A 24,759-nucleotide genomic window follows, 5' to 3' on the forward strand; every position below is an offset into this window, starting at 1 on the left:
GTTAGCCTGTTCTCCTGCCCTGTGCAAAATATTCTGCCCACATGTTTTAGTTTAATCTGCGAATTAAGCCTGTTTTCCTGCAGTTAAATTCGACCAGTCAGTTGATTTCTATTTCCTTGGAGTCTTCTTGATGTTCAAATCTTTGATCATTTTGTTTTTTTCATAATGTTAACAAATAGCCTAAGTAAAATTACACTGGTACAACTGTAAATCCATTGAGATTACTGATGAAGTCAGAAATATAAATCATTCCAGTATAACTTTCAGAAGGATCATTGGAAACATGATACCGCCTGGTGCATAGAGTTGTTTTCTGGTGCTTAGTCAAATCAAATCAACTCAACTCAATTTCCACATGACAATGTGTATCCTTAAATAACCCACAATATTCAAATTCAATATCCAATGATTTCTTTGGTGAGATATAGAAGAAATTACAGAGAAGTCCCCGGACATTTCCATTATAAGTGACTCCACAGATTCAATGATAATACTTTGATTAAGTTTTGCACTTTATGTTTTCAATAGGCAAAATAAATGCTCATTTTAGAACAGTTTCTGCACTTCATACAGGGAGAACCCTTGGTTGATATAGTACCTTTTATTAAGCCATAAATTGTTACTAATGGCTTTATTTGTGGTTAATAAATAATTCACTAATGTTTTGCAGGGAAAAACAGGAATGATGTCATACTTTCTTTAGCTTTATCCCTGAAAAGTTACTTTATTTGAAAGGTATAGACCATGTGATTCATGTTCGAGTGTCTTTAAATTAAACCTCATTCACTCTTTTACATTACTTTCACTCATCCAGTTGCTCATGTAATGCCACAAAAAACAATAATGGATAAATTACTGCATTAGCTTCACAGTATCAGTGAAAACTGGAAGCTAATGGTGCAGGATTTCGGCTTGTAGGTCTCATACAAAAAGGTCACTTTGGATAAAAATGCAGCTGGGAAAAGAGTTCTCCTTAATCTCATGAATGTAAATGAACATTTGTCCAGCGTTGTGTCCAGTGTTGTAGGATCTTGTTTTCTTTATCTCCAATAATGTATATCTTTATTTACCTTGACCTGGATGACTGAGAACCTTTACAGACATCTGTACCACAAAACATTGATATTTACAAGATCCAGTTCAAGCTAAGGTATGATGAAGAGAGGTACTGATGGGTGACAAATGTGTGCAAATAACTTTATCCAACTATTAGCTATGAAGACGTTTTATTTAGATCTTTATCATTCATCACATTTTGGAGCTTTTTATCACTTTATTAAAAGTAACATTTTGTAAATCCCAGTCAGCCAAATGTGCAGCCCATTTCAATATAGCTTTAACTTTTATTTATTTATTTTCTCCAGGAAATGTTCGTCGTTTAAAAAATAAAAGTTAAACAATTAATACCTGGCAAGTTTTCAAACAATCACATTGCAATATTGGTTTCTAGCCTTATTCTAATTCTGTTTGCATCAACCTGCAAACTCGTCTGCTGCAGCTGCTTCCCATGAAAATACCATTTTACACCGTAACATACTGTTATGTCAAGGTGGAAGAGTATTTCACGGTACTGTAACTTATTCTACATACATGCTTGAAACGCCTCAGTCACCTGAGAGCACTCCGAGAATCCTCTGCAGTTTTTTTGTTTTTTTTTTGATGCAGCGAGGGGAGGGGGGGGGCGGACCGGGCCGGGCCGGACCATGCTCGGCTCATAGGCTACATGTGATCCTGTAGGGAGGTGTTTGTCTAAAAAAGACTTTTTCCAACAGCCAGCCTACAGTATTTGAAAGCTGACCGTCTCTCTGGCTCCCTCGCGGTGCTCCTTCCTCCGTTCACGTTTGGGATATTTGCATCAGTTTTGGGTCTCTTCCCGGAGAGTGACGCGCTGCAGCTGCGAGAATGGGAGACGCTCAGTCTGCGCAACGGGAGGGCATAAAGGATGAAGCTGGTGAGGAGGAGAGCGGAAAAGTGGATGATGCTCAGGCAGAGCAGAGCCCTGAAGACAAGGTATCATCTTATTTCTTCAGATCATGTTTGTTTGTTGACATACTGCAATAACTCCTATCACGTTTACTGTTTTTCTGCTGATCTAGTGCAATACAGACTTTCAGAAAAAGCATTAAGATGTACTGACGAGACTTCATCAATTTTAAAACCAGGCAGCGGTCGTTGTGTATTTAAAGATGTGCTGAGGCTGGAGTTTTTTTGTCATGGCATTGCAAGAGCTGCTTGCCAAGACGCCCATTAACCTCGAGAGAAAAACTCAAGTCCTTGTATTATATAGAGCCTAGGAATTGCATTGAACACTCCCAGTGTCTAAAACACTTGTCTGTTTTGGATAAGGTTAGATAATGTGTTAGCTACCTTAGTTACCAACTTTACTTAGTCTGATGGGAACTGCTGTACCCTTCTCTGTTTCATTGATACTGCAATGGTTTGCATTAACAGTAAGTGAAAACGAAAACAGGAGGAATAATGAGCTTTCATTCTTAGAGGAACCTAAATAAAGCCCAAGGGAGAGATGGAATTTCCCCCACTGCTGCACTCAGCAGAAGGCAACATTGATTATTTGTGTGATGATCATCACTGTATCATACTGAAGCGGAAGTCAATTTGGCAGCACTGTACTATGACAATCCAAAATGCTATTTTATGTCTAATGATTTATAAAAATGCTTTTTTTTGTATGTGGATGGAAAAAGGGTGAAAGTGTGCCTCTTTATATATATACCTTTCATTTTTAATAAGTACAGCTGTGGAAGTTGAGTTATTGAGAAAAGCCAAAATATTTTTCCCACAGCCACTCTGAATCTTAGAGATGTTACCCTTCTTTAACTAAAGTCATTTATCTTAATTGAATTGCAAAATAATTGATCCTCAGTCAGTTCTTCTCTTGTTTTTAAATCTTTTTAAATCTTTTTAAATCTAAAGTCCCCAAAAGTTGTATGTTTGAATGTGCATGGTATCATCCATTAAGGGGCACTCAACCATTTTGGTTCAGGATGAGTGAAAACAAAGCCATGACTGTTTACAGCCACTCATATGTGTTATGTGTGTGCATGTTACACACAGAGGATTGGAAAATCAGCCGACAGACATCTATAATCAAATCATAATTCATTTATTTTACCTCAAGCATACAGTCATGATTCAAACTAGAGTGTATGTTTTTATCTCTACACTTAAGCGAGGGGAATCTGGTTCTTGGGGCATTCAGATAATGAGTATCAGTGAATTTTTCATTAAATCAGCTTATGGTGTTATGCATAATAAAAAGCTTCAAAGGCCAGTGTTGAAGATTGCTGCAGATCAACTAAAACATTCCTCTGGACTTTGCAACTTTGTTTGTGACCATGGCTACCACAGACCAGCTACTTAGTTTATGTACATTTATCTTTATAATTGATCATGGAACCAGTTAAATATGAGTCTGTTTTTGACAAAGGGGGCAAACTGTCTGCTGTGACACTTACTTATTGAATTCATGTCTGAGGTGGAGTGAAACAGTATAAAAAGTCCCAGTGATATTGTACTCTATCAGTACTCATGGAGTGTCTCTTTGTCCAACAAAATACTCGATCAGAATTAACTTACTGAGGATTGTTGTACAATGAAAAATGATTGGCTACCTTTTAAGAGTGTGTAACATTGATCTGCGTTTCATAAATTGGCAAAAAAAAAACTTCAGCTGGATATTACGAACCCCATCAGCCCTTTCTGACAAATCTGGCTCATGGTTTTGAAATTGGGACAATTAGGATTGTAAACTGTAAGATTACCATCATACCAACCCAAACGTTTCAGACTGTGTTGTTTGTACAAAATAGGACTTTGGAGCCCAATTAATGAAAGATTTTAATTCTTTGTTTGCTTCCATCGAACACATTCTTAAGGATTTGACATTATTCTCCAGTCATCAGTATGCAAATGATTGTTTTAGATTATTTTAACAGTGCTTTTTAAGTACTTGTGAAATCGCTATTGTAAATGGGGAAATGCTTTAAAAATGGACAGCTTAAAGTTGGGGTGGATGTCTACGTTTTGGAGCTTCCGACTAATCTTTGCCAAGTGTGAAGGATCATTCTTCTTTTTTGTGCTTTTTTCCAGCCTTTCAAAAACAATGGGCAGATCTCTGAGATCAATGAAAAAGCAGGCAGCTCAATAGCCAAGGTTAATGACCACTGTGAGGATGAGATCGCTACAGACGGTGGGTATTCAAAATGTATGTAGTAATGCTTATTGAAAGACAAAATCAGCAACAAATCTGTAGATGCACAAATTGTTTGAGAGAATCTCTTCTCTATCATTGTTTTACAATCCCTGCATTTAAGGTGTTCCAATAATTCATTGATTTCCTGGTTTAGCTGTCCTAACACCAGATGAAGAAACAGAAAATCCACTTGAAGTTGAAGAAGAAACACCATCCAAACACATTGAAAAAAATGAAATTGAATCCTCCAATGAGGCTGATGTTGCTGAAGATGTACCACTAGACATGACAGAAATGGATGCAAAGACAAATGACATCAATGATGGTTTTAGAAGGTTTTTCAGTAACATTGGTTTGAGATTGTCGATAAAGAGGGGCTCAACTGATTTGTTAAGGGATTTGCCGGATGAGACTAACCAGGATGAACCAAGCGGACAAGAAAACCTTGAAGATTCTGCAGAGGAAATCCAAATTGAAGATGCTGAACAGAATACCGAAGTGAATATAGCACAAGTGTCTACTGATAATGATTCCACGACATGTCCAACCATGACAGATGTTACACCAGAGGATGTTCTAGAAAATGCAGAGGAAAAAGCAACAGAAGCCAAAGAGGATGTTGAATCTGATAATGCTGATTCAACAACTTCGCCTGCAGTAGAAGACACACAGCAGGATACCACACCTGAGGAAGAGCCAAATTCACTGTCTCCCCCTGAACAAGCGGATGTCGTATCTCCAATTAAAAGATTTTTTACAACTGGAATCTTTTCTGGACTACGGAAAAAAAGGAAAGCTGTAGAAGATGATGTAAATGAGAAAGAAATGGTTGACATGGGAAAAAAGGAAGCTGTAGAGTTGGCGGAAGAAACCGAATATGACCAACAAGAGGATAAAGAGCAAATTGATCCAGGTGTTGAGGCAGCTGTAGCCGATACAGAAGTTAAAGAAAATGAACTCAAGCAGGAAATCCTGAGTGTAATATCGGCTGAGAAGGCAGATGAAGAAAAATCACCAACCACGGATCATTCAACTGCTATTGATACTACTACTATTTTCCCTGAATCTGAAACTCAGAATTCTCAAGAGAAGGACAAAGTCCAAGCAAGCCCTCTAAAAAGGCTGCTGTCAGGTTCTAGCTTTAAGAAACTCTCCAAAAAGCCAAGAAGTAGGCGGTCAAGTGATGCCAAGCTGTCTGACTCTGGAGAACATGCTGCAGATCAGCTCCTGTCCTCGACAGAGTCAACTGAGAATCAGAAAGAAGAGAAATCGACGCAGCCCTCCCCAGAGGCAACAGTACAGGAGGATGGTGCATGGGTGTCCTTCAAAAAACTTTTGACTCCTAAAAAGCACACAAGGACACCTTCTTTGAGCAATAAAGAGACAGAAATCCCAGATTCAGGCGAAGAACCAAAACCAAGTGACGGAGAGCAAATATCAGATCACAGCACAGAAGAGGGCAAAAAAAGAAAAGACTCATCAGTGTCATGGGAAGCCGTCTTGTGCGGATCTGGAAAGAAGAGAAGTCGAAAAACGTCAGACTCTGAAGACGAATCACCTCAGATTGATGATAACAAGCAAGACATTGGTTCTAAAAATGGTGCAGAATTACCTGAAGAAAGTGCAAATGAGAAAAAGAATGATGTTTCAGTGTCTTCCCCGAAACAAAGTCCTTTAATAGGTGATGGAGGGTCAACCTGGAAATCATTTAAAAGACTTGTCACTCCTAAAAGGAAGGCTAAGGATGAGGATGAAAGCAAAGACATTATACAATCTGATAGTGAGGTTTCTCAAGATGAGTCTTCCTTTTCAATAAAGAAACTCCTACCTGGACGGAAAAAGAGGAAGTCTGCTGAAAAGCAAGACCACATATCTTCAGATGAGGCCGATAAGGATGTACCTTCAGATGATGAAGACTCTGAGACACCGGCTGTGGTTCCAATGTCTGAGTTTGACACACCAGAATCAGTGATTCAAATACAAACTCAGGTTGATATAGAAAGTCACTTCCCCAAGGAAGTCCCACAAGACCTTGTTCAACAAATGCCTAAACCAATCCTATCCTGTGATAGTCTGCAGAATGAAGCAAAGGAATTGAAAGAAAATGGTGATGCTGTAGATAATGGGACATCTACAATACCTGCTAAAATTGAACAACTGGATAATGTTTCAGAAATAATCAGTAAACATCAACAGCTCAGTGACATTACAGAGGAGGGCATGATTACAGAGACCATGGCCACTCCAATTTCAATCAATGAGGAGGTAGGTAGAGATGACACTCTAGCTGAGGACTTGTTAGAGATCACATCTGAGGCCATCACTGCACCAGAGCCTGCCTCAGTTACCACACTAGCAGACGAAACTGAGATGATCTCTGCAGTCTCCCAGTTATCTTCAGAATCATCAAAAACATCAGGCAACACAACGCCAGTACCAGCAGAGTATGAGGTCAAGGAAACAGAAGAACTCTTGCATCAAGTTGTTGAAAACATCTCCACAAGTCCAATGGCGGTCCCAATTTCCTCAACCACTCCAAAGTCTGAAAGTATTGTTGGTTCAGTCTTGCATCATATATTCAGAACATTTGTAAAAGACAAGGAGACTACAATTCTGGAAATACACAGAAAGTCAGATGCAACTGCAATTAATACAGGTCAAACTGCTGAAGAACTGGATGCAGTAAATGAAGTTAGAGCTACAGCCCAAACAGAGAGCATATCTGAGGTCAATGACTCTGATCCCAAAGAGTTTTTACCAGATATTCGTGAGAAGCTTGACACTGCTGAAATTACTAAAGATGAAGTCCATGAGGACCATCCAATAGATCCAGAACAAAGCTTAAAAGAACTTGAAAGGATTAATGAAATTGAAAATGACAGCCATCATCAGGATGAAATTCAATTAGACGCAAATGCAGCAGGTTCTGTAGTTGAATCACTTCAAGCTGAAATGGAGACCCCAAAAATGGGAACAGAGGACCCACCTTTAAAGGAATTCAAAGAGGAAACAGAGCTTCCAAGGGAAGTCAAAGTTGAGCCAGAAAAAGTAGATGAAAGTTATACAGATGCTTGCAAAACTGAATATGTCCAATTACCAGATGCCATAAAAGGTGAAGTTACAGTAGAACTTAAGGAGGAAACTTTACCTCTCACTTCAGTAAATCTCGAGACAGTGGACACTTCCAAAACTGACCTTGTTTCAGAACCACATGTATTACATGCATTACAAGCATCATCTTTAGATTCAATGGCAGATGACGGTCTTTCACTTGAGAAATTGCCTGACGTGGAAATGGATACAGTTGAACCAAAACATGATACTGAAGTAACGGCTGAGCCTGAAGGAAAACTACTAATCAAAGCTGCCGAAACTGATGTAGAAGATACCGTGAAGGACACCAAACCTGAAGTTGCATGTATTGACACACATGTGGTCACAGAAAGCACTGATGAAGGCAGTACAACAACACCTCATACAGAGGGTAGTCTTGAGTCTGCGGATTCTTCAAAAACTGTACATGTTCAAGAACCAGAAGTACAAGGAACACTGTTTGGTCTACTGATGCGTAGCCTTCTACCACATAAAAAAGTATCATCAGATGATGTAGCACAAAAATTAACAATTACAGATGAACCCCAACCAAAAACTGAAGTGGGGGATGAGCCGGAACAAAAATTACCAGATGAAGTTGTAACAGCAGAACATGTTCAAGAACCAGAAGGATTACCATCAGAAGAAGAAAATAGCTTAAAGGATACCAAAACTGAGGAAGGCTTACTAATGGATAAGCATGAAGTTACTGAGAGTATTGCTGAAGACAGTGCAACATTACCTATACGTGATGACAAAATTGAGCCAGTAGATGCTTCTGAAACACAGAAAGAACCACAAGAATTACAAATGTTACAACCAGCAATATTAGATCCAAAGACTGGTGGCCTTCTATCCCTTGAACAAAAAATATCTGAGGATTTCTCAGCAGTGGAAACAGTTACAGAGAAACCCAGACAGGAAACTGAAGTCAGGGTTGGTTCTGAAGAAAAACTACTAGTCAAAGCTGCTAAAACTGATGATGTTCAAGAATCACAAGTACTCCCATCTGATGTTGAAGATACCATAAGGGACACATCAACAGATGGAGGTGAATCCATGGATGTTTCTGTAGTCACAGAAATTATTGAGGAATGTGCAACAATTCCACTCAATGAAGAAAGTATTGAACCAGCGAATCCTTCCACAACTGTATTACCTTTTGATGGAGAAAATACTGTGAAGGAAACCTCAATTGAGGGAGGTACATCAATCCATGTGCCTGAAGTAACAGAAAGTACTGAGGGAGGTGATGAAAAAATACTTCTCACTAAAAAAAGTGATAAGCCAGTGGATCTTTCCACAACTGAACAGGTTAAAGCACAAGTAGAAGCGCAGACATCACCATTAGATTCAGAGGTGGGCAACCTTCTTCCATTTGAAAAAGTAATATCAGAGGATATCCCAGCAGTAGAAACAGTTACAGAGGAACCCAAAAAGGAAACTGGCATGTGGGTTGAAGCTGTAACAACTGAATATGTCCAATTACCAGAACCATTAATATCTGATGTAAAAGAACCTGTAGCGGAAACCTCAATTGAGGAAGGTGCATCAATTCACGTGCCTGTAGTCACAGAACGTACTGAGGTAGGTCATACAACGGTAACTCTTACTAAAGGCAGTCCTGAGTCGGTGGACGCTTCAAAAACTGAACATGTTGAAGAACCAGAAGATCTGTCATTACATTTAAAGGTGGATAGCCTGCTACTGCCTGAAAAAGTAATATCTGAGCTTATTCCGGCAATAGAAACAATAACAGAACAGCCTCAAGAAGCAGCTGAGGTGAGTGATGAAACAGCAGACAAACAAACAGTTGGAATTACAAAAACTGAACCTGTGATAGAAATAGAAGTGTTATCTTCTAATGCTGAAGATTCTGTGAAGGACACCAAAACTGAAGAAGGTGCATCTACTAACATGCAGGTAGTCACTGAAAGTACTGAGGAAGGTAGTGCAACAACAACTCAAACAGAAGGCAGTCTTGAGCATGTGGATCCTTCAAAAACGGATCATGTTGAAGAAGCGGAAGAATCGCAGACAGTACAAGAATCACTGTTAAGTCAGCTGATGAATCGCCTTTTACCACAAAAAAAATTATTATCAGATGATTTATCACAAATAGAAACAGTTACAGATGAAACCCAACCAGAAACTGAAGTGAAAGACCAGCCAGAAGAAAATTTACCAGTTGAAGCTGAACATATTCCAGAACTCGAAGATTTAAGTACAGTACAAGAAGCTCAGTTTGACTCGAGGGCAAGTAGCCTATTTCTTGAAAAAATAAAATTGGAGGATATCACAGCAGTGGAAACAGTCAGAGACAAACCTCAAGATGAAGCTGAATTGAGGGTTGAGCCAGAAGAAAAACTACAAGCCAAAGGTGCCAAAACTGATGATATTCAAGAACTAGAAGTATTACCTTCTGATGTAGAAGATTCTGTAAAGGACATCAAAACTGAGGAAGATGCATCTACTGGCATGCAGGTAGTCACAGAATGTACTGAGGAAGGTACTGAAACAATACCTCATACAGAAGGAAGTCTTGAGCCTGAGGAGCCTCCAAAAACTGATCATGTTGAAGAACTAGAAGAATCGCAGACAGTACAAGAATCACTGTTAGGTAAACTGATGCGTAGTCTTTTACCAGATAATAAAGAATTATCAGATGATTTATTACAAAAAGAAACAGTTACAGATGAAACCCAACCAGAAACTGAAGTGATGGATGAGTCAGAGGAAAATGTACCAGTTGAAGCTGAACATATTCCAGAACCTGAAGTTATAACTACAGTACAAGAAGCTCAGTTTGACTCAAGGGCAAGTGGCCAATCACATGAAAAAGTAGTATTGGAGGATATCACAGCAGTGGAAACAGTTAGAGACGAACCACAAAATGAAACTGAATTGAGGGTTGAGCCAGAAGAAAAACTACAAGTCAAAGGTGCCAAAACTAATGATATTCAAGAACCAGAAGTATTACCTTCTGATGTAGAAGATTGTCTAAAGGACATCAAAACTGAGGAAGATGCATCTACTGGCATGCAGGTAGTCACAGAATGTACTGAGGAAGGTACTGAAACAATACCTCATACAGAAGGAAGTCTTGAGCCTGAGGAGCCTCCAAAAACTGATCATGTTGAAGAACTAGAAGAATCGCAGACAGTACAAGAATCACTGTTAGGTAAACTGATGCGTAGTCTTTTACCAGATAATAAAGAATTATCAGATGATTTATTACAAAAAGAAACAGTTACAGATGAACCCCAACCAGCCACTGAAGTGAGGCAGGAGCCAGAAGAAAATGTACCAGTTGAAGCTGAACATATTCCAGAACCTGAAGTTATAACTACAGTACAAGAAGCTCAGTTTGACTCAAGGGCAAGTGGCCAATCACATGAAAAAGTAATATTGGATGATATCACAGCAGTGGAAACAGTCAGAGACGAACCACAAAATGAAACTGAATTGAGGGTTGAACCAGAAGAAAAACTACAAGTCAAAGGTGCCAAAACTAATGATATTCAAGAACCAGAAGTATTACCTTCTGATGTAGAAGATTGTGTAAAGGACATCAAAACTGAGGAAGATGCATCTACTGGCATGCAGGTAGTCACAGAATGTACTGAGGAAGGTACTGAAACAATACCTCATACAGAAGGAAGTCTTGAGCCTAAGGATCCTCCAAAAACTGATCATGTTGAAGAACTAGAAGAATCGCAGACAGTACAAGAATCACTGTTAGGTAAACTGATGCGTAGTCTTTTACCAGATAATAAAGAATTATCAGATGATTTATTACAAAAAGAAACAGTTACAGATGAACCCCAACCAGCCACTGAAGTGAGGCAGGAGCCAGAAGAAAATGTACCAGTTGAAGCTGAACATATTCCAGAACCTGAAGTTATAACTACAGTACAAGAAGCTCAGTTTGACTCAAGGGCAAGTGGCCAATCACATGAAAAAGTAATATTGGAGGATATCACAGCAGTGGAAACAGTTAGAGACGAACCACAAAATGAAACTGAATTGAGGGTTGAACCAGAAGAAAAACTTAAAGTCAAAGATGCCAAAACTAATGATATTCAAGAACCAGAAGTATTACCTTCTGATGTAGAAGATTGTGTAAAGGACATCGAAACTGAGGAAGATGCATCTACTGGCATGCAGGTAGTCACAGAATGTACTGAGGAAGGTACTGAAACAATACCTCATACAGAAGGAAGTCTTGAGCCTGAGGATCCTCCAAAAACTGATCATGTTGAAGAACTAGAAGAATCGCAGACAGTACAAGAATCACTGTTAGGTAAACTGATGCGTAGTCTTTTACCAGATAATAAAGAATTATCAGATGATTTATTACAAAAAGAAACAGTTACAGATGAACCCCAACCAGCCACTGAAGTGAGGCAGGAGCCAGAAGAAAATGTACCAGTTGAAGCTGAACATATTCCAGAACCTGAAGTTATAACTACAGTACAAGAAGCTCAGTTTGACTCAAGGGCAAGGGGCCAATCACATGAAAAAGTAATATTGGAGGATATCACAGCAGTGGAAACAGTTAGAGACGAACCACAAAATGAAACTGAATTGAGGGTTGAACCAGAAGAAAAACTACAAGTCAAAGGTGCCAAAACTAATGATATTCAAGAACCAGAAGTATTACCCTCTGATGTAGAAGATTGTGTAAAGGACATCAAAACTGAGGAAGATGCATCTACTGGCATGCAGGTAGTCACAGAATGTACTGAGGAAGGTACTGAAACAATACCTCATACAGAAGGAAGTCTTGAGCCTGAGGAGCCTCCAAAAACTGATCATGTTGAAGAACTAGAAGAATCGCAGACAGTACAAGAATCACTGTTAGGTAAACTGATGCGTAGTCTTTTACCAGATAATAAAGAATTATCAGATGATTTATTACAAAAAGAAACAGTTACAGATGAAACCCAACCAGAAACTGAAGTGATGGATGAGTCAGAGGAAAACGTACCAGTTGACGCTGAACATATTCCAGTACCTGAAGTTTTAACTACAGTACAAGAAGCTCAGTTTGACTCAAGGGCAAGTAGCCAATCACATGAAAAAGTAATATTTGAGGATATCACAGCAGTGAAAACACTCAGAGACAACCCACAAACTGAAACTGAATTGAAGGTTGAGCCAGAAGAAAAACTACAAGTTAAAGTTGCCAACACTGATGATGTTCAAGAACCAGAAGTATTACCTTCTGATGTAGAAGATTCTGTAGATGACATCCAAACTGAGGAAAGTGCATCTACTGGCATGCAGGTGGTCACAGAATGTACTGAGGAAGGTACTGAAACAATACCTCTTACAGAAGGAAGTCTTGAGCCTGAGGATCCTCCAAAAACTGATCATCTTAAAGAACCAGAAGAATCAAAGACAGTACAAGAATCACTGTTAGGTCAGCTAATGCATATCTTTCTTCCACAAAAAAAAGTATTTTCAGAGGATTTATTACAAAAAGAAACAGTTACAGATGAAACCCAACCAGACTCAGAGGAAAATGTACCAGTTGAAGCTGAACATATTCCGGAACCTGAAGTTATAACTACAGTACAAGAAGCTCAATTTGACTCAAGGGCAAGTAGCCAATCACATGAAAAAGTAATATTGAAGGATATCACAGCAGTGGAAACAGTTAGAGACGAACCACAAAAGGAAACTGGATTTAGGTTTGAACCAGAAGAAAAACTTAAAGTCAAAGATGCCAAAACTGAAAATGTTCAAGAATCAGAAGTATTACCCTCAAGTGTAGAAGATACTGTTAAGAAAACCGAAATTGAGGAAAACGCATCACTCCATGTACCTGAGACCACAGAAAGCATTGAGGGAGGTGATGCAGCAATATCTGTCACTGAAGGCAGTCCTGAGTCAATGGATCTTTCCACAGCTGAACAAGTTAAAGCACAAGAAGAATCCCAGACAGTGCAAGCATCACCATTAGATTCAGATATGGGTAGCCTTCTTCCATCTGAAACAGTTATATCAGAGGATATTCCAGCAGTCCAAGTACCAGATCTATTGACATCTGATGTTGAAGATACTGTGATGGAAACCTTAACTGAGCAAGGACCTTCAATCCCCATGCCTGTAGTCACAGAAAGTGCTGAAGTAGAAAGTGCAACAGTACTTCTTTCTGAAGGCAGTTTTGAGTCAGTGGATGCTTCAAGTACTGAGCATGTTCAAGGACCAGAAATTTTACAGACAGATCAAAAATCACCATTTGAATCAAAGGCAGGTAGTCTGTTTCCACCTAAAAAAGTAACAACCAAGGACATTCTGGCAATAGAAATAGTTACAGAAGATCCTCAAAACGACGAAACTGAACGTGTTCAAGAACCACAAGTATTACAGACAGCTCAAGGACCAGCAATAGACTCAAATGTTGCTGATATTCTTCATCTTAAAAAAGTTGTTTCAGGAGATATTCATACAAATGATCAGGAAACAGAAGCAAGAGTTGCAATACATGGGGAAATAATTGTTGAAGATACAGACACTGAATGTGTTATGGAACCAGTAGTATTACCATCTGATGTAGAAGATACCGTGAAAGTTGCATTTATTGACACAAATGTAGTCACAGGAAATACTGAAGAAGGTACAGCAACAATACCTCATACTGAGGGCAGTCTTGAGCCTGTGGATCCTTTAAAAACTGATTTTGTTGAAGAACGAGAAGAATCACTTTTAGGTCGTCTGATGCATAGCCTTCTACCACATAAAAAAGCATCGTCAGATGATTTGTCCCTAAAAGAAACTCTTACAAATGAACCCCAACCAAGAACTGAAGTGAGGGATGAGCCAGAAAAAAATGTACCAGTTGAAGCTGTAACAACTGAATATGTACAAGAACCAGAAGTGTTACCATCAGACATAGAGGAGACTGAGAAGGAAACCCAAACTAAGGAAGACGCATTGACTGATCTTCATGTGATCAGAGAAAGTACTGAGGGGGGTAAGGCAACTTTACTTATCATTGAAGGAGCTCTTGAGCCAGTACATCATTCTAAAACTGAATGGGTTCAAGAACCAGAACAATTACAGACAGTACAACCATCAAGATTAGATTCAAAGGCAGGAATTCCACTGATTGAACAAATATTATCTGAAGATATCACAGCAGTGGCAACATATACAGATGAACACACTCTGGAAGCTGTAGTGAGGGTGGAGCTAGAAGAAGAACAACCAATTGAGGCTTCTAAAACTGAATATGTTCAGGAACAGGAAGTATTACCATCTGATGCCAAAGATAATGTAAAGGAGACCAAAACTGAGGAACACACATCAATGTATGTACATGCAGTCACTGAAACTACTGTTCCAAAGCCAGATGCTGACAATACTATTGCCTCAATCACAGATACAATTGAGAGGGAAGTTGTGGCACAATCTGATCAAGCTGCAGAGAAATCAGATGGTCATAAAACAGAGCATATTATAAACAATGCTTCTGTCTTGGAACAGGAAGATAGCATTCCTGAGGTTGCAGTAGAGGTACTAGCAATATCTCAAGTTCATGTATCATCTGTTAATGAAGAATCAACATATGTTCAGATCCTAGAAAACCCTTTATTTCCTGAGGAAATCCAAGCTCCTGCTGTAGACAATGCTACAAATAAAGATGAATTCAAACATGACGTGCACCTCAGTGCAGTTCAAGTCAGTGTTGAAAGGGAAAAGGAAAGTGAACTTTCCAGCACTGAGATAAATACTGCTGCACTTGGGCATGCCATAGTGACACAAGTAGTCACATGTGATCTGGAAGAGGTCTCAGCTACAATACTTGATCTTTTGCCTGAGAAAACATTAGGCATTACTGAACCCCTGATCAACAGAGTGACAAGTCAGGAAGTGTCTGGGGAAGCCAACACTACTAAGCCTTTAGTAAAAGATGATTCTGTGACAGCAGAGCAATACACTGTGATCCAGAGGATGCATGTGTCATCAACAGAGTTTGAAGGCAACCACAAAATTCAAGTGCAGGTGGTCGATGTCAATCTAAAATCAGCTGGGACAATAGTGGACAATTTATTGGAGGTAGGGGTAACAGAAACGAAAGAAGTCATAGATTATTGTCAAGAAACAATGAAAACAGTAGAAAATCTCTCTGCAACTCCAGACATTGAAACCAAGATAACTGTTCAAGAAGTTACTCAACATGTCCCAGAGAAGGTATCGGAATCAGCGGTTACCATCTTGGAACAAGCTGTTATAAAACAGCCAGATGCTTTAACTGCAGTCAGTGAGTTGGCTGAAAGTGAATCAAATCAAATGGGGAATCAAAAAGTGATAAAGGATGGTACTGGAACATTGACAGAAAAAGATGAAAAATCCGTTGTCATAAGTGATGACTCTGCAACAGCACAGCAAGTGTCTGAGGACCTCACACACGCCCCGGATTTACCATTTGGTTTAAATGTCTCTATAGGCAGTCATAGAGAAAAACTAGAGCAAACCAAAGCCAAACAGGCAAAATCAGAAGCAGGTGTCACAGTAAGAGAGATCAAAGCTTTATCAGAGGAGGCAGATGTGAAAGAAGTTAATGAACCAGCACAAATTACACAAACTTCTCAAGGTCCAATTTTGACACCTAGTAACACTGGATTAGTAGTTCCCCAAAACACAGGTATAATCTCGTCAATAGGTAATGTGGAATCCCCATCAAGTCTTTCGTTAGAATTCAAACTCAACATACAGTTTGGTCAAGCAAAGGCACAAACTCCCTCTCCACCAACAGAGCAAATTGAACCCATGAAAAAGACACATGTGTCTGATGTTGGAGTTCAAGCAGTGGAGGCAGTTGAACCAGTAAAGCCCATTATTCCAACACAAAGAGCAGAAAGCCATAATCAGATTGACCTAACTGAGGTCAAAGACATAACAGTAACAGCGACAAACTTTGTTTATACCGAAAGAGCCTTGACCACAACTCAACCTGATCTGTTGGGTGTTGGCATTAACACAATTGAAACAGTTGAATCAATAACAAAAGGACCGGCTTCCCCACCAATGCCAACAGATAGAATTGAAACTGTGAAGCAGACGGACGTGTTTGTGGTTGGAGTTCAAGCAGTAGAATCTGTGGAAACAGTAAAGCCATTTATTCTAACACAAAGTGCTGGGAGCGAGAAACAGATTGAGTCAACTGTGGTCAATGTTGCGCTAAAAGAAATCCCAGGACCAGACTCCCTCTTGGTTTTAACTGAAAGAGCTGTGCTTACAACTCAACCTGTACTGTTGGATGTTGCTATACATGCAATTGAAACAGAAGAACTAGTATCAAAGGCAAAAACTTCCCAATCCCTACCAGAAATAATAGATTGTAGTGAACCAGTGAAACAGATGGATGTTTTGGAGGCTGGATCTCAAGCAATACATGCATTGGAACCTTTGAGCCTGAGAAGGATTGAAGCAACTGAGGTCAATGACCAGCCAACGGAAATCACAAAACCAGCGGCAAACTTAGTTTTAATTGAAAGAGCCTTGATCATGACTCATCCTCAACTCTTGGAAGTTGGCATTAATTCTATCAAAACAGTTGAACCAGTAGCAACAACACCAGATTCCCTACCATCAACAACAGACAGGACTGAAACTGAGAAAGAGACAGATGTGGCAGAAGTAGGATTTCAAGCACTTAAAGCAACTGAACCTGCAAAAACAGTTACTCCACCAGAAAGAGAGATCCAGAAACAGATTGAGCCAATAGAGGTCAATAATCAATCAACAGAAATTACAGAACCAGCAACAATCTTAGAGTCAACTAAAAGAGCTGTAATAACTACTTATCCTGAACTCTTGGGGGAAGTATTACCATCGGATGCAGAAGATACCTTGAAGGACACAAAAAATGAGGAAGCTGCATCTATTGACACACATGTGGTCAAAGAAAGTACTAAGGAAAGTGCAACAGTACCTCATACTGATGACAGTCTTGAGCCTGGGGATCCTTCAAAAACTGAACATGTTCAAGAACCAGAGGTCAAAGAATCACTGTTAGGTCTACTGATGCGTAGCCTACTACCACATAAAAAAGTATTATCAGAGGATTTTTCACAAAAGGAAACAGTTGCAAATGAACACCATCTGACTGAAGTCAGGGATGAGCCAGAAGAACTCTTGGGTGTTGGCATACACCCAACTGAAGCAGTAGAACTGGTAGAAGAAACAATAGGTTCTGCACCACCAACAACAGACCAGGAACAGATTGAGCCAACTAAGGTCAATAATCAGCCAATAGAAATCACTCAACCAGTGGCAAACCTCGTTGAAACAGCCTTGATCACGACTCAACCTAAACTCTTGGATGTTGGCGTGCATTTAATCGAAACAGTAGAACTAATAGCAAAAGCATCAGTTTCCCCACCACCAGTAATGGAGATAATTAATCCTGTGAAAAAGATGGATGTTTTGGAAGTTGAGGTTCAAGCAATTGAAGCAGTTATAGCAACAGAAATAAATGAGATCCAAAAACAGATTGATCTTACTGAGGTTAGTAATCAGCAAATAGCTATCAAAGAACCAGGGACACTTCTGGGTTCAACTGAAAGAGCTGTGATGACTCAACCTGAACTCTTGGATGTTGGCATTAACACAATCCGAACAGTACAACCAGAAGCAACATCACCACCTTCTTCACAGGCAATCACAGAGAGAATTGAACTGGGGAAACAGATGCACATTTCAGAGCACGGATTTCAAGCAGAGGAGGCAGAGGAACCTGTAAATACAGTCCTTCCAGCACAAAGAGCTGAGAGCCCGAAACAGGTTGAACTTGCTGAGGTCAATGTTCAGCAAACAGAAACTACAGAACCAGAAGCACAGTTAGTTTCGAATGAAAAAGCTGTGATCATGACTCATCCTGTACTGTTGGATTTAGGTATACATGCAATCGAAACAATAGAACCAGATCCAAATGCATCAGCTACCCCACAAGTAACAACTGACATAACTGAAGATTTGAAAGAGACCAATTTGTCAAAGGTTGTAATTCAGGTAGAAGAGGCAGTAGAATATGAAATGCCTATAAATTCAACACAAAGGGCTGAGAGCCAGGAAGAGCCACAGCTAACTGAAACGGATGCTCAAGCAACAGAAGTAACAGAAACAGCTGTAAATGTTGTGATACCAGCTGTGATAACAACTCAACCTGTACTGTTGGATAATGGTATACACCCAATCACAACAGTAGAACTAGTGTCTAATGCTCAGGCAAAAGAAACAATGCAACCAGCAAGTCAACCGGACGACAGAGAAGTGTTCCGAAGCGAACCAGTTCAGTCTGAAGATTGTGATCAAGAAACAAAAGCTAAAGTTAATAATACAGAGGAGGAGAATGATCAGGATGTGTGGATGGATGCTGAGGAAGTCATTTACAACCAAGAAGTAGCAGAGAAGTCCTCTTTAGAGATCGAGGAGCCTGAGGAAGAGGTGGAGGCAGAGTGTGTGCATGAGGAAGAGGCAAAACTTGAAGAAGTTGAATTTACATCTTATTCCAGAACAGAGGAAGAAGAAAGTCAACAGGAAGTATACAACAGAGGAGAAACATGTGAAATTGAAAGTGAAGGTGAAGATTTTGCTATTGCACTTGAGCATCAGGAATATGCAACTGCGAGCATCACTACTTTGGAGTGGGATTAATTTCACTGAACTTAAGTATAACTAACTGGTAAGCCTCTGTCTTTAATTGAAATCATGTTTCCCATTCACAGTAAAATCAAATTGAATTAGTAATATGCTGCATTTCTTTCCTTTAAGGTTGGACAATCCATAAGAAATTCACTCAAGTGTGCATGCTTCGACAAGCCATTAAGATGACTGACTTTGGAAGAGAACTACAGGAAACAGCTTTTGTCGCTTTTATTTGTCAGTGTTTAACCACAATACGTTGGTATTTAATGGTGAAAATGGTCTTGAATTATGGAATTATTTTATAATAAATATAAGGGGCGTGATTAACAAGAAAGACGTTGATAGAGGAGCATCAACTTACAAGACTTTGTTGGCTAAATAATGGAGCTTTACTACTATTCACATCATCTTTTCACATCATAAATTATATTTGTGCAAAGATATATCTTAATCTTTTTTTGAATAGGTTAAGATAATAAGGTAATATATTTCATCCCTTTTACTTCCATTATATTTCTGTAAGTGTTAAATACAACTTTGCAAAACCAACCTGAAATATAAAAATATTTTTTCAACACATTAGGATGCTACAAGTGCATCACAGCCTGTACTATAAATCATCTCTGTTTATGAAATATTTGGCCATTGGTATATCTTAAATCTTTTCACTTAAATACATATTCTCATGTTATCTTTGTCGGAAAACCAACATGTAGACCTGAGTGCACTAGTGTAACTGTATATTATCTTGTACATAATGACTGTTTTAATGCTTATTAAAAGCTGCACTTATTTTGAATCTGCAAACATTTTTACTGACAACTTTCAAAATAAGAGCATAGCACATCTTTGTTATTAATTAACCCATTATTTTTGATTTGAACTCATCTACACATTATTTAGAAACATAATCAGCAGAGCCTTAAACTTCATGGCATCAGTAATTGCCCTGTTTTGCTGTTTTTATGTAAGCTTCAGCAAGCTTGTGTTGTCTGATACAGTAGGCTACATAATGAAAGTGTTTGGTAAGAGAGTGAAAATGGAATGAGACTATGAGAGGCTGTTTGTTTTCTTCCTATATTTTTCCTTATATACTGACTTTTATGGAAACTTATATCTGATATGTGTGTATGTCTATTAATGACTAAATGCAAAAATAAACCCATGTTTATATATTTACATATACAGTATAATATAGTGTTTTATTTAAATAAATGAATGCCTTCAAACTTTGAGTATTTTCTTGTATTGCAAACATCTACAGACCTACTAAACTAATAATTATTTGATGCATTGGTATTTTGCATAAAAACTTAAGCAAACAGCAAATAATTAAAACAAAGACTTTATTGCATCTTTCACAGCATTCAGTTGGAGTTCTTTCACTTGGATGATTTAGAATAAATTACTGCCTGTTGATTTCTTTTTTTACTGCTTGGTTTACAGTCACATGAATGACATCACATGTCAGGCCCTCGCATTCCAACTCAGTCCTTTGGAAAGCAATTTACTTTTTATTGAAAAAGACTGATATATTTTTGAACATTGTGTAAAAAATGAAATGAACACGGTAAAGCAATTAGGTACAGAAGACAACACTTAGAAACGATACTGTTTGAAAATATGGTCACATGATTAAAAACTGTCAATAATCTAATGGTCTTTGTCTTTATACAGCAGTATAAAGCAGCATTTATACAGTCAAATCCTACAAAGAAGCACAAGCCACCATATCTAGCAACAAACTAAAACAACTGGAAACAGATTTGTTATGTTGTTTAAATGTTTTTACTGTTTAATAAAAGACACCCAAAACAGTTGATGTCCGTTTCCAGATATCAGTTGCTCCCAGACAAAAACGGCCATATATATCTGTCACAAAGTACCTTTGTTTAGCATTCTGTCTTTGTCATTTCAGTTCCCTTTTAGAGATGTGTGCATTGTTGCAGGAGCTGTTTAGAAAATCATCTTTGCAAGTTCAAACATGACCTATAAGAAAAACAGGCAACAGAGTTAAAAAAAAAAAGACAGACAGGATAAGACAGAAGTGAAGCTTAATAAAGTTAAATACACCTTTGAACTAATATGTTTCCACATCAGGCTCAAAACATCTTTATATGCTTACCTCTATCGTAATGAGTATGACTATCATCCACTCCAACCTCAGACTGTGCTTCTCACTCAGGTGGCTCCTCATCAGATCTGTTAACTGCGAACAATGTTCAAGCTTCTCATTTACAACCTAAAAGAAACAGAAAATATTTCTAGTTTAAATCAAAACTTCAAAATGTGCATTATGCTATAAAGTGTTAGCATTAGTATACAGTAAGTCTTTGTTGCAACGTTATTTTTTGGAGCAGCTGTATTTACGTTGACTCTGCGGTTGATGCTGAGAAACTGGCAGGTCTTATCGTAGAGCTTTTCCAGGTTTTCTCTGTCCCAGTAGAAGTCAGGTGTGAGGAGCAGGTCAGACCTGAGGTTTATACAGTGTCTGCCAGAAGAGAAAGATAACAACAATGTTCTGTCACCCTGGAGTTTGAAATAAAACAGGTCTTAAATCTGGATAGGAGGTAGGATAGCCCAAATCTGGTGTTGTCAAACAGAGTGAAAAGTTTTGTTTCTGACCACCAGGCAGACCCCAAATAAACTGAAAACAGAAGAGTTTAAGTAAATCTGAAAAGGAAAAACCAGAACAGCTTTAGTTCACTCTGAATTAACCTCTATTTAAAGAAGATTTAATTTACCTTAACGTAAAAAGCTCCCCTATCTTCTTCATGACCTCTGCTGAGGACAACTTAACTCTTTTGCCAGACTTCAACGTCTGAGGAAGAAAACAGATTAGCATATTAGTATTAAGGGAAGCACTGGTACATACTCTACTTTACAGGCAGACAAACAACCATTACAGATGATCAATTATTAATGATTTCTTTCTGCCTGTTGTGTCCACTGTACCTCTGGTATAGATTGAATTGACTCTACAAAGTTGTCTAATGACACCTCCCATATAGCCAGCTTCACTGTGAGAGGAGGCAGAAAGTTCAAGTCAGGTAAGTGGCTGTATACAGAGCAAACATCTATCAAAACAAAAGAAAGGTTTATTAAATAAGCCTGGGGCCTCACCTGACAAACACAGGGCATTTGAAAAAGCAAATTTCTCCAGAACAGCCTCAGGTTGATCCATCTTGTCACTCAGAAAGATGTTGCCGCGCTCAAGCTTTGTGTTGCCACTGCAGAAGAAAAGATGAAATATGACGAAGTTACAGAAGTTACTAAAAGTCTGAAAGTACAGATAAAAAACATGACGTAAGTACTGATCTACATACTCTACCACAGCGTAGTTAATCTCCTCATTTTCCCAATGGACTAATGCCACTTCATAAGGCTGGATCTCATGCCGTTCCAATAATCTCATCACCTGTTTCATCTGTAAAGTAGTGAAACATTCAATTGTAAAGGAAGAACAAGAATTATAGTTAAAGAAGTAATACAATATATATATATATATATATATATTTTGTTTGTTTACCGTTTTCTCCTCAACGTTCCAGAAAACAACTGAGCCTTCCCTGAAATTCAGAATGAAAAAGAAATAAATGTATTTGCCCTTACCCCCATTTTATTTAACCAAAAAAATTATAATAACTTCTGGGTTTAAAAAGTTTCATTACCAAAACCAGAATAATTAATAAACTACCTGATTAACACGTTTTTTTCTAGGTAAAAAAAAAAATTCTGAAAGTGGATTTAAGGACAAGTTTCTGTCAGTACTCATAAACTATTGACGTTCACTTCCCAGCTTTGCATACTGATAATTTCATTGTCATAAATCAGAATTGTTAAGTATAAATAAAGCATAAAGCTTTATTCACCTGAAGAAGAACATCAAAGCCTCGTCTTCTGGTTTACAAGTCTTATCTGTGCTTATCACCAGCACGTTTGAAGCATCTGAAATCAAAACATGATTGTAATGAAATGTCTTAAGTTATTCTAACTGCAACTAACATCTTTGTAAGAGTTGTGACTGATACATTTTGTTTTGTGGTACCTCTTGGTAAATCTAACTCGTGGAAGTCGTGGCTTATCAAGTCGTGGCAAAGTGTCGGCAAATGATACTGATCTGCTGTTGCGTAGGCAATACACTGCATCATATCCTACAGAGAAACACAGGGTTGAATTAGTCACGAGAACAAAAACATGATATCAAATATCCCATGACTATCAGAATCACCTGGTCATCATTCAGGGCAGGCTGATTGGCTCGAGAGGGTTGTTTTGTTCTTGGTCCTTTGGGAGCCTTTTTTCCAGGCACCACTGCTGGTTTTAAAGTTGTTTTTAAAACAGATTTCACAAGATTGGGTGAATAGAAACGTGTCTGTCCACTCCTACATTTAGTCAGCATCCCAGGGTCAGTAAACAAAGTGCTGCTAAGCCCACGTGAAGCAGGCAGAACATCTCTTCTGTGGTCACGCTGCTGGAGATGAGCGCTTAAAAAGAAGGTCCTTGAAAATATCAGAGGAAAAGAGCGGTTTGAGTGAGTCCTCCCGGGTTTGGTTTCATAGTCGAGTGGTTGAATAGACTGCGGGAGAGTGGCCGAGGCATAGAAGAAGACTGGTTTCCTCTTCACAAGCAGCTGAGCTCCCAACCGGGACCACAACGAACGGTGAAGCATCTCGGCATTTGCAGGTGAACAGGTGAGCTACAAGATAAAAAAAAAACCCAAAAAAAACAGGTAAAGGTGAGGCAAGTTTATTCATAAAGCACACTCCAGAAACAAGGCCATTCACAAGTGCTTCACACAAGACATGAACAACATTAACTCTCAACTGTAGCAATTTGTTTTAAATAAATCTGTTTCTATTATACTCATTGGTACAAAACAACTGTTTCTTTTCCTGTTGTCCAGTATAATTAAGAAAAACAAAGATACAACAAAAGAAAGCTATGAACCCAGAGGATTCATTGGGTGGTTGGTTGTCTGAAAAATGGCACAACAAAGGGCAGAAAAACACATTAAAAGGAGGACATTTGAAAATCATTCAAACAAAAACCCATAAATATCAAAGACAAATTAAAAGCAGCTAAAATACAACAAGAGGTGAAGAGTTACAGTGCAGTAATATAGTTGAAGAAACGTATTCAAATAAAAATATTAAATGGATCTGTTAGCAAAGGGATAAACACTTGATTGGTTTATTTGGAGTCAGCTGTAATCAAAGTAAATACAATATAATGGATCAAAACAAACACGTCTGACCTTGACTACATTAGCTGTCAGAAATATCCTCGCCAAAGTCGTAGTCGGGTTATTATATTCGCATTAAACATGTTGATAACACATAATAAATACTGTTCTAGACCATATTCTAACTTTAATGTAGCTATGAATGGTGGGAAACGTGCTGCTGAACCCAGGTCGAGGCTCAGCCGTATGCCGCTTACCTCTGAATGAGAAGTGGGTTAAAAACGAGTCGGGTTTTTTTCACAAACACATCAGAGACCCGCAGTTCAGGTAAGTTTTATATTCGACTATAAGTGTGGACTCACATTAGACACATAGTGCGTCGCGATACTGTGCTAGGAGGAGGCGTGTTTGGTGTTTGCTAATAAAGTTTTGTATGTTATCCGCTCATTTCCTGTTTGTGTGACGGCATAGTTTGAGATGTTTAGTTTGACCCGAGTTGTGACTGGAAGGCTTTTTGTTTTGACGCTTGGGTTTACAACAAGGCTTCCTTTTTTTTTTTATATATATATTTGACAACGCGTTAGCTTGTAATTATGTGAACGCTGTC

General features: G+C 38.6%; 1 protein-coding gene and 1 long non-coding RNA gene across 3 annotated transcripts; one reads left to right on the plus strand and one right to left on the minus strand.

Moving 5' to 3' along the window:
• The first annotated feature begins 1,733 nt into the window (after positions 1–1,733).
• LOC109978487 (uncharacterized) lies at positions 1,734–20,147 on the plus strand. The gene is made up of 4 exons (XR_010664675.1): positions 1,734–2,010; positions 4,111–4,210; positions 4,368–19,004; positions 19,094–20,147. It is a non-coding gene; the product is annotated as an uncharacterized lncRNA (long non-coding RNA).
• A 149-nt stretch (positions 20,148–20,296) lies between these two features.
• On the minus strand, positions 20,297–24,595 carry rmnd1 (required for meiotic nuclear division 1 homolog). 2 transcript variants are annotated; one of them, XM_020627851.3, is made up of 12 exons: positions 24,410–24,595; positions 23,199–23,666; positions 23,016–23,121; positions 22,840–22,915; positions 22,497–22,536; positions 22,294–22,394; positions 22,091–22,197; positions 21,923–21,987; positions 21,712–21,788; positions 21,338–21,458; positions 21,093–21,209; positions 20,297–20,956 (listed from the first exon to the last, which is right to left on the minus strand). In XM_020627851.3, exons 2-12 carry the CDS (start codon positions 23,637–23,639, stop codon positions 20,924–20,926), a joined length of 1,284 nt encoding a protein of 427 aa, XP_020483507.2. In that variant the 5' UTR covers positions 23,640–23,666; positions 24,410–24,595; the 3' UTR covers positions 20,297–20,923. The 2 variants fall into 2 exon arrangements, with proteins under 2 accessions (XP_020483507.2, XP_065803850.1); XM_065947778.1 differs by lacking the exon at positions 24,410–24,595 and adding an exon at positions 24,225–24,367.
• Between the last annotated feature and the right edge of the window lie 164 nt (positions 24,596–24,759).

The sequence above is a fragment of the Labrus bergylta genome, chromosome 18 (genome assembly GCF_963930695.1).
Source record: "Labrus bergylta chromosome 18, fLabBer1.1, whole genome shotgun sequence".
Classification (NCBI taxonomy): domain Eukaryota; kingdom Metazoa; phylum Chordata; class Actinopteri; order Labriformes; family Labridae; genus Labrus; species Labrus bergylta.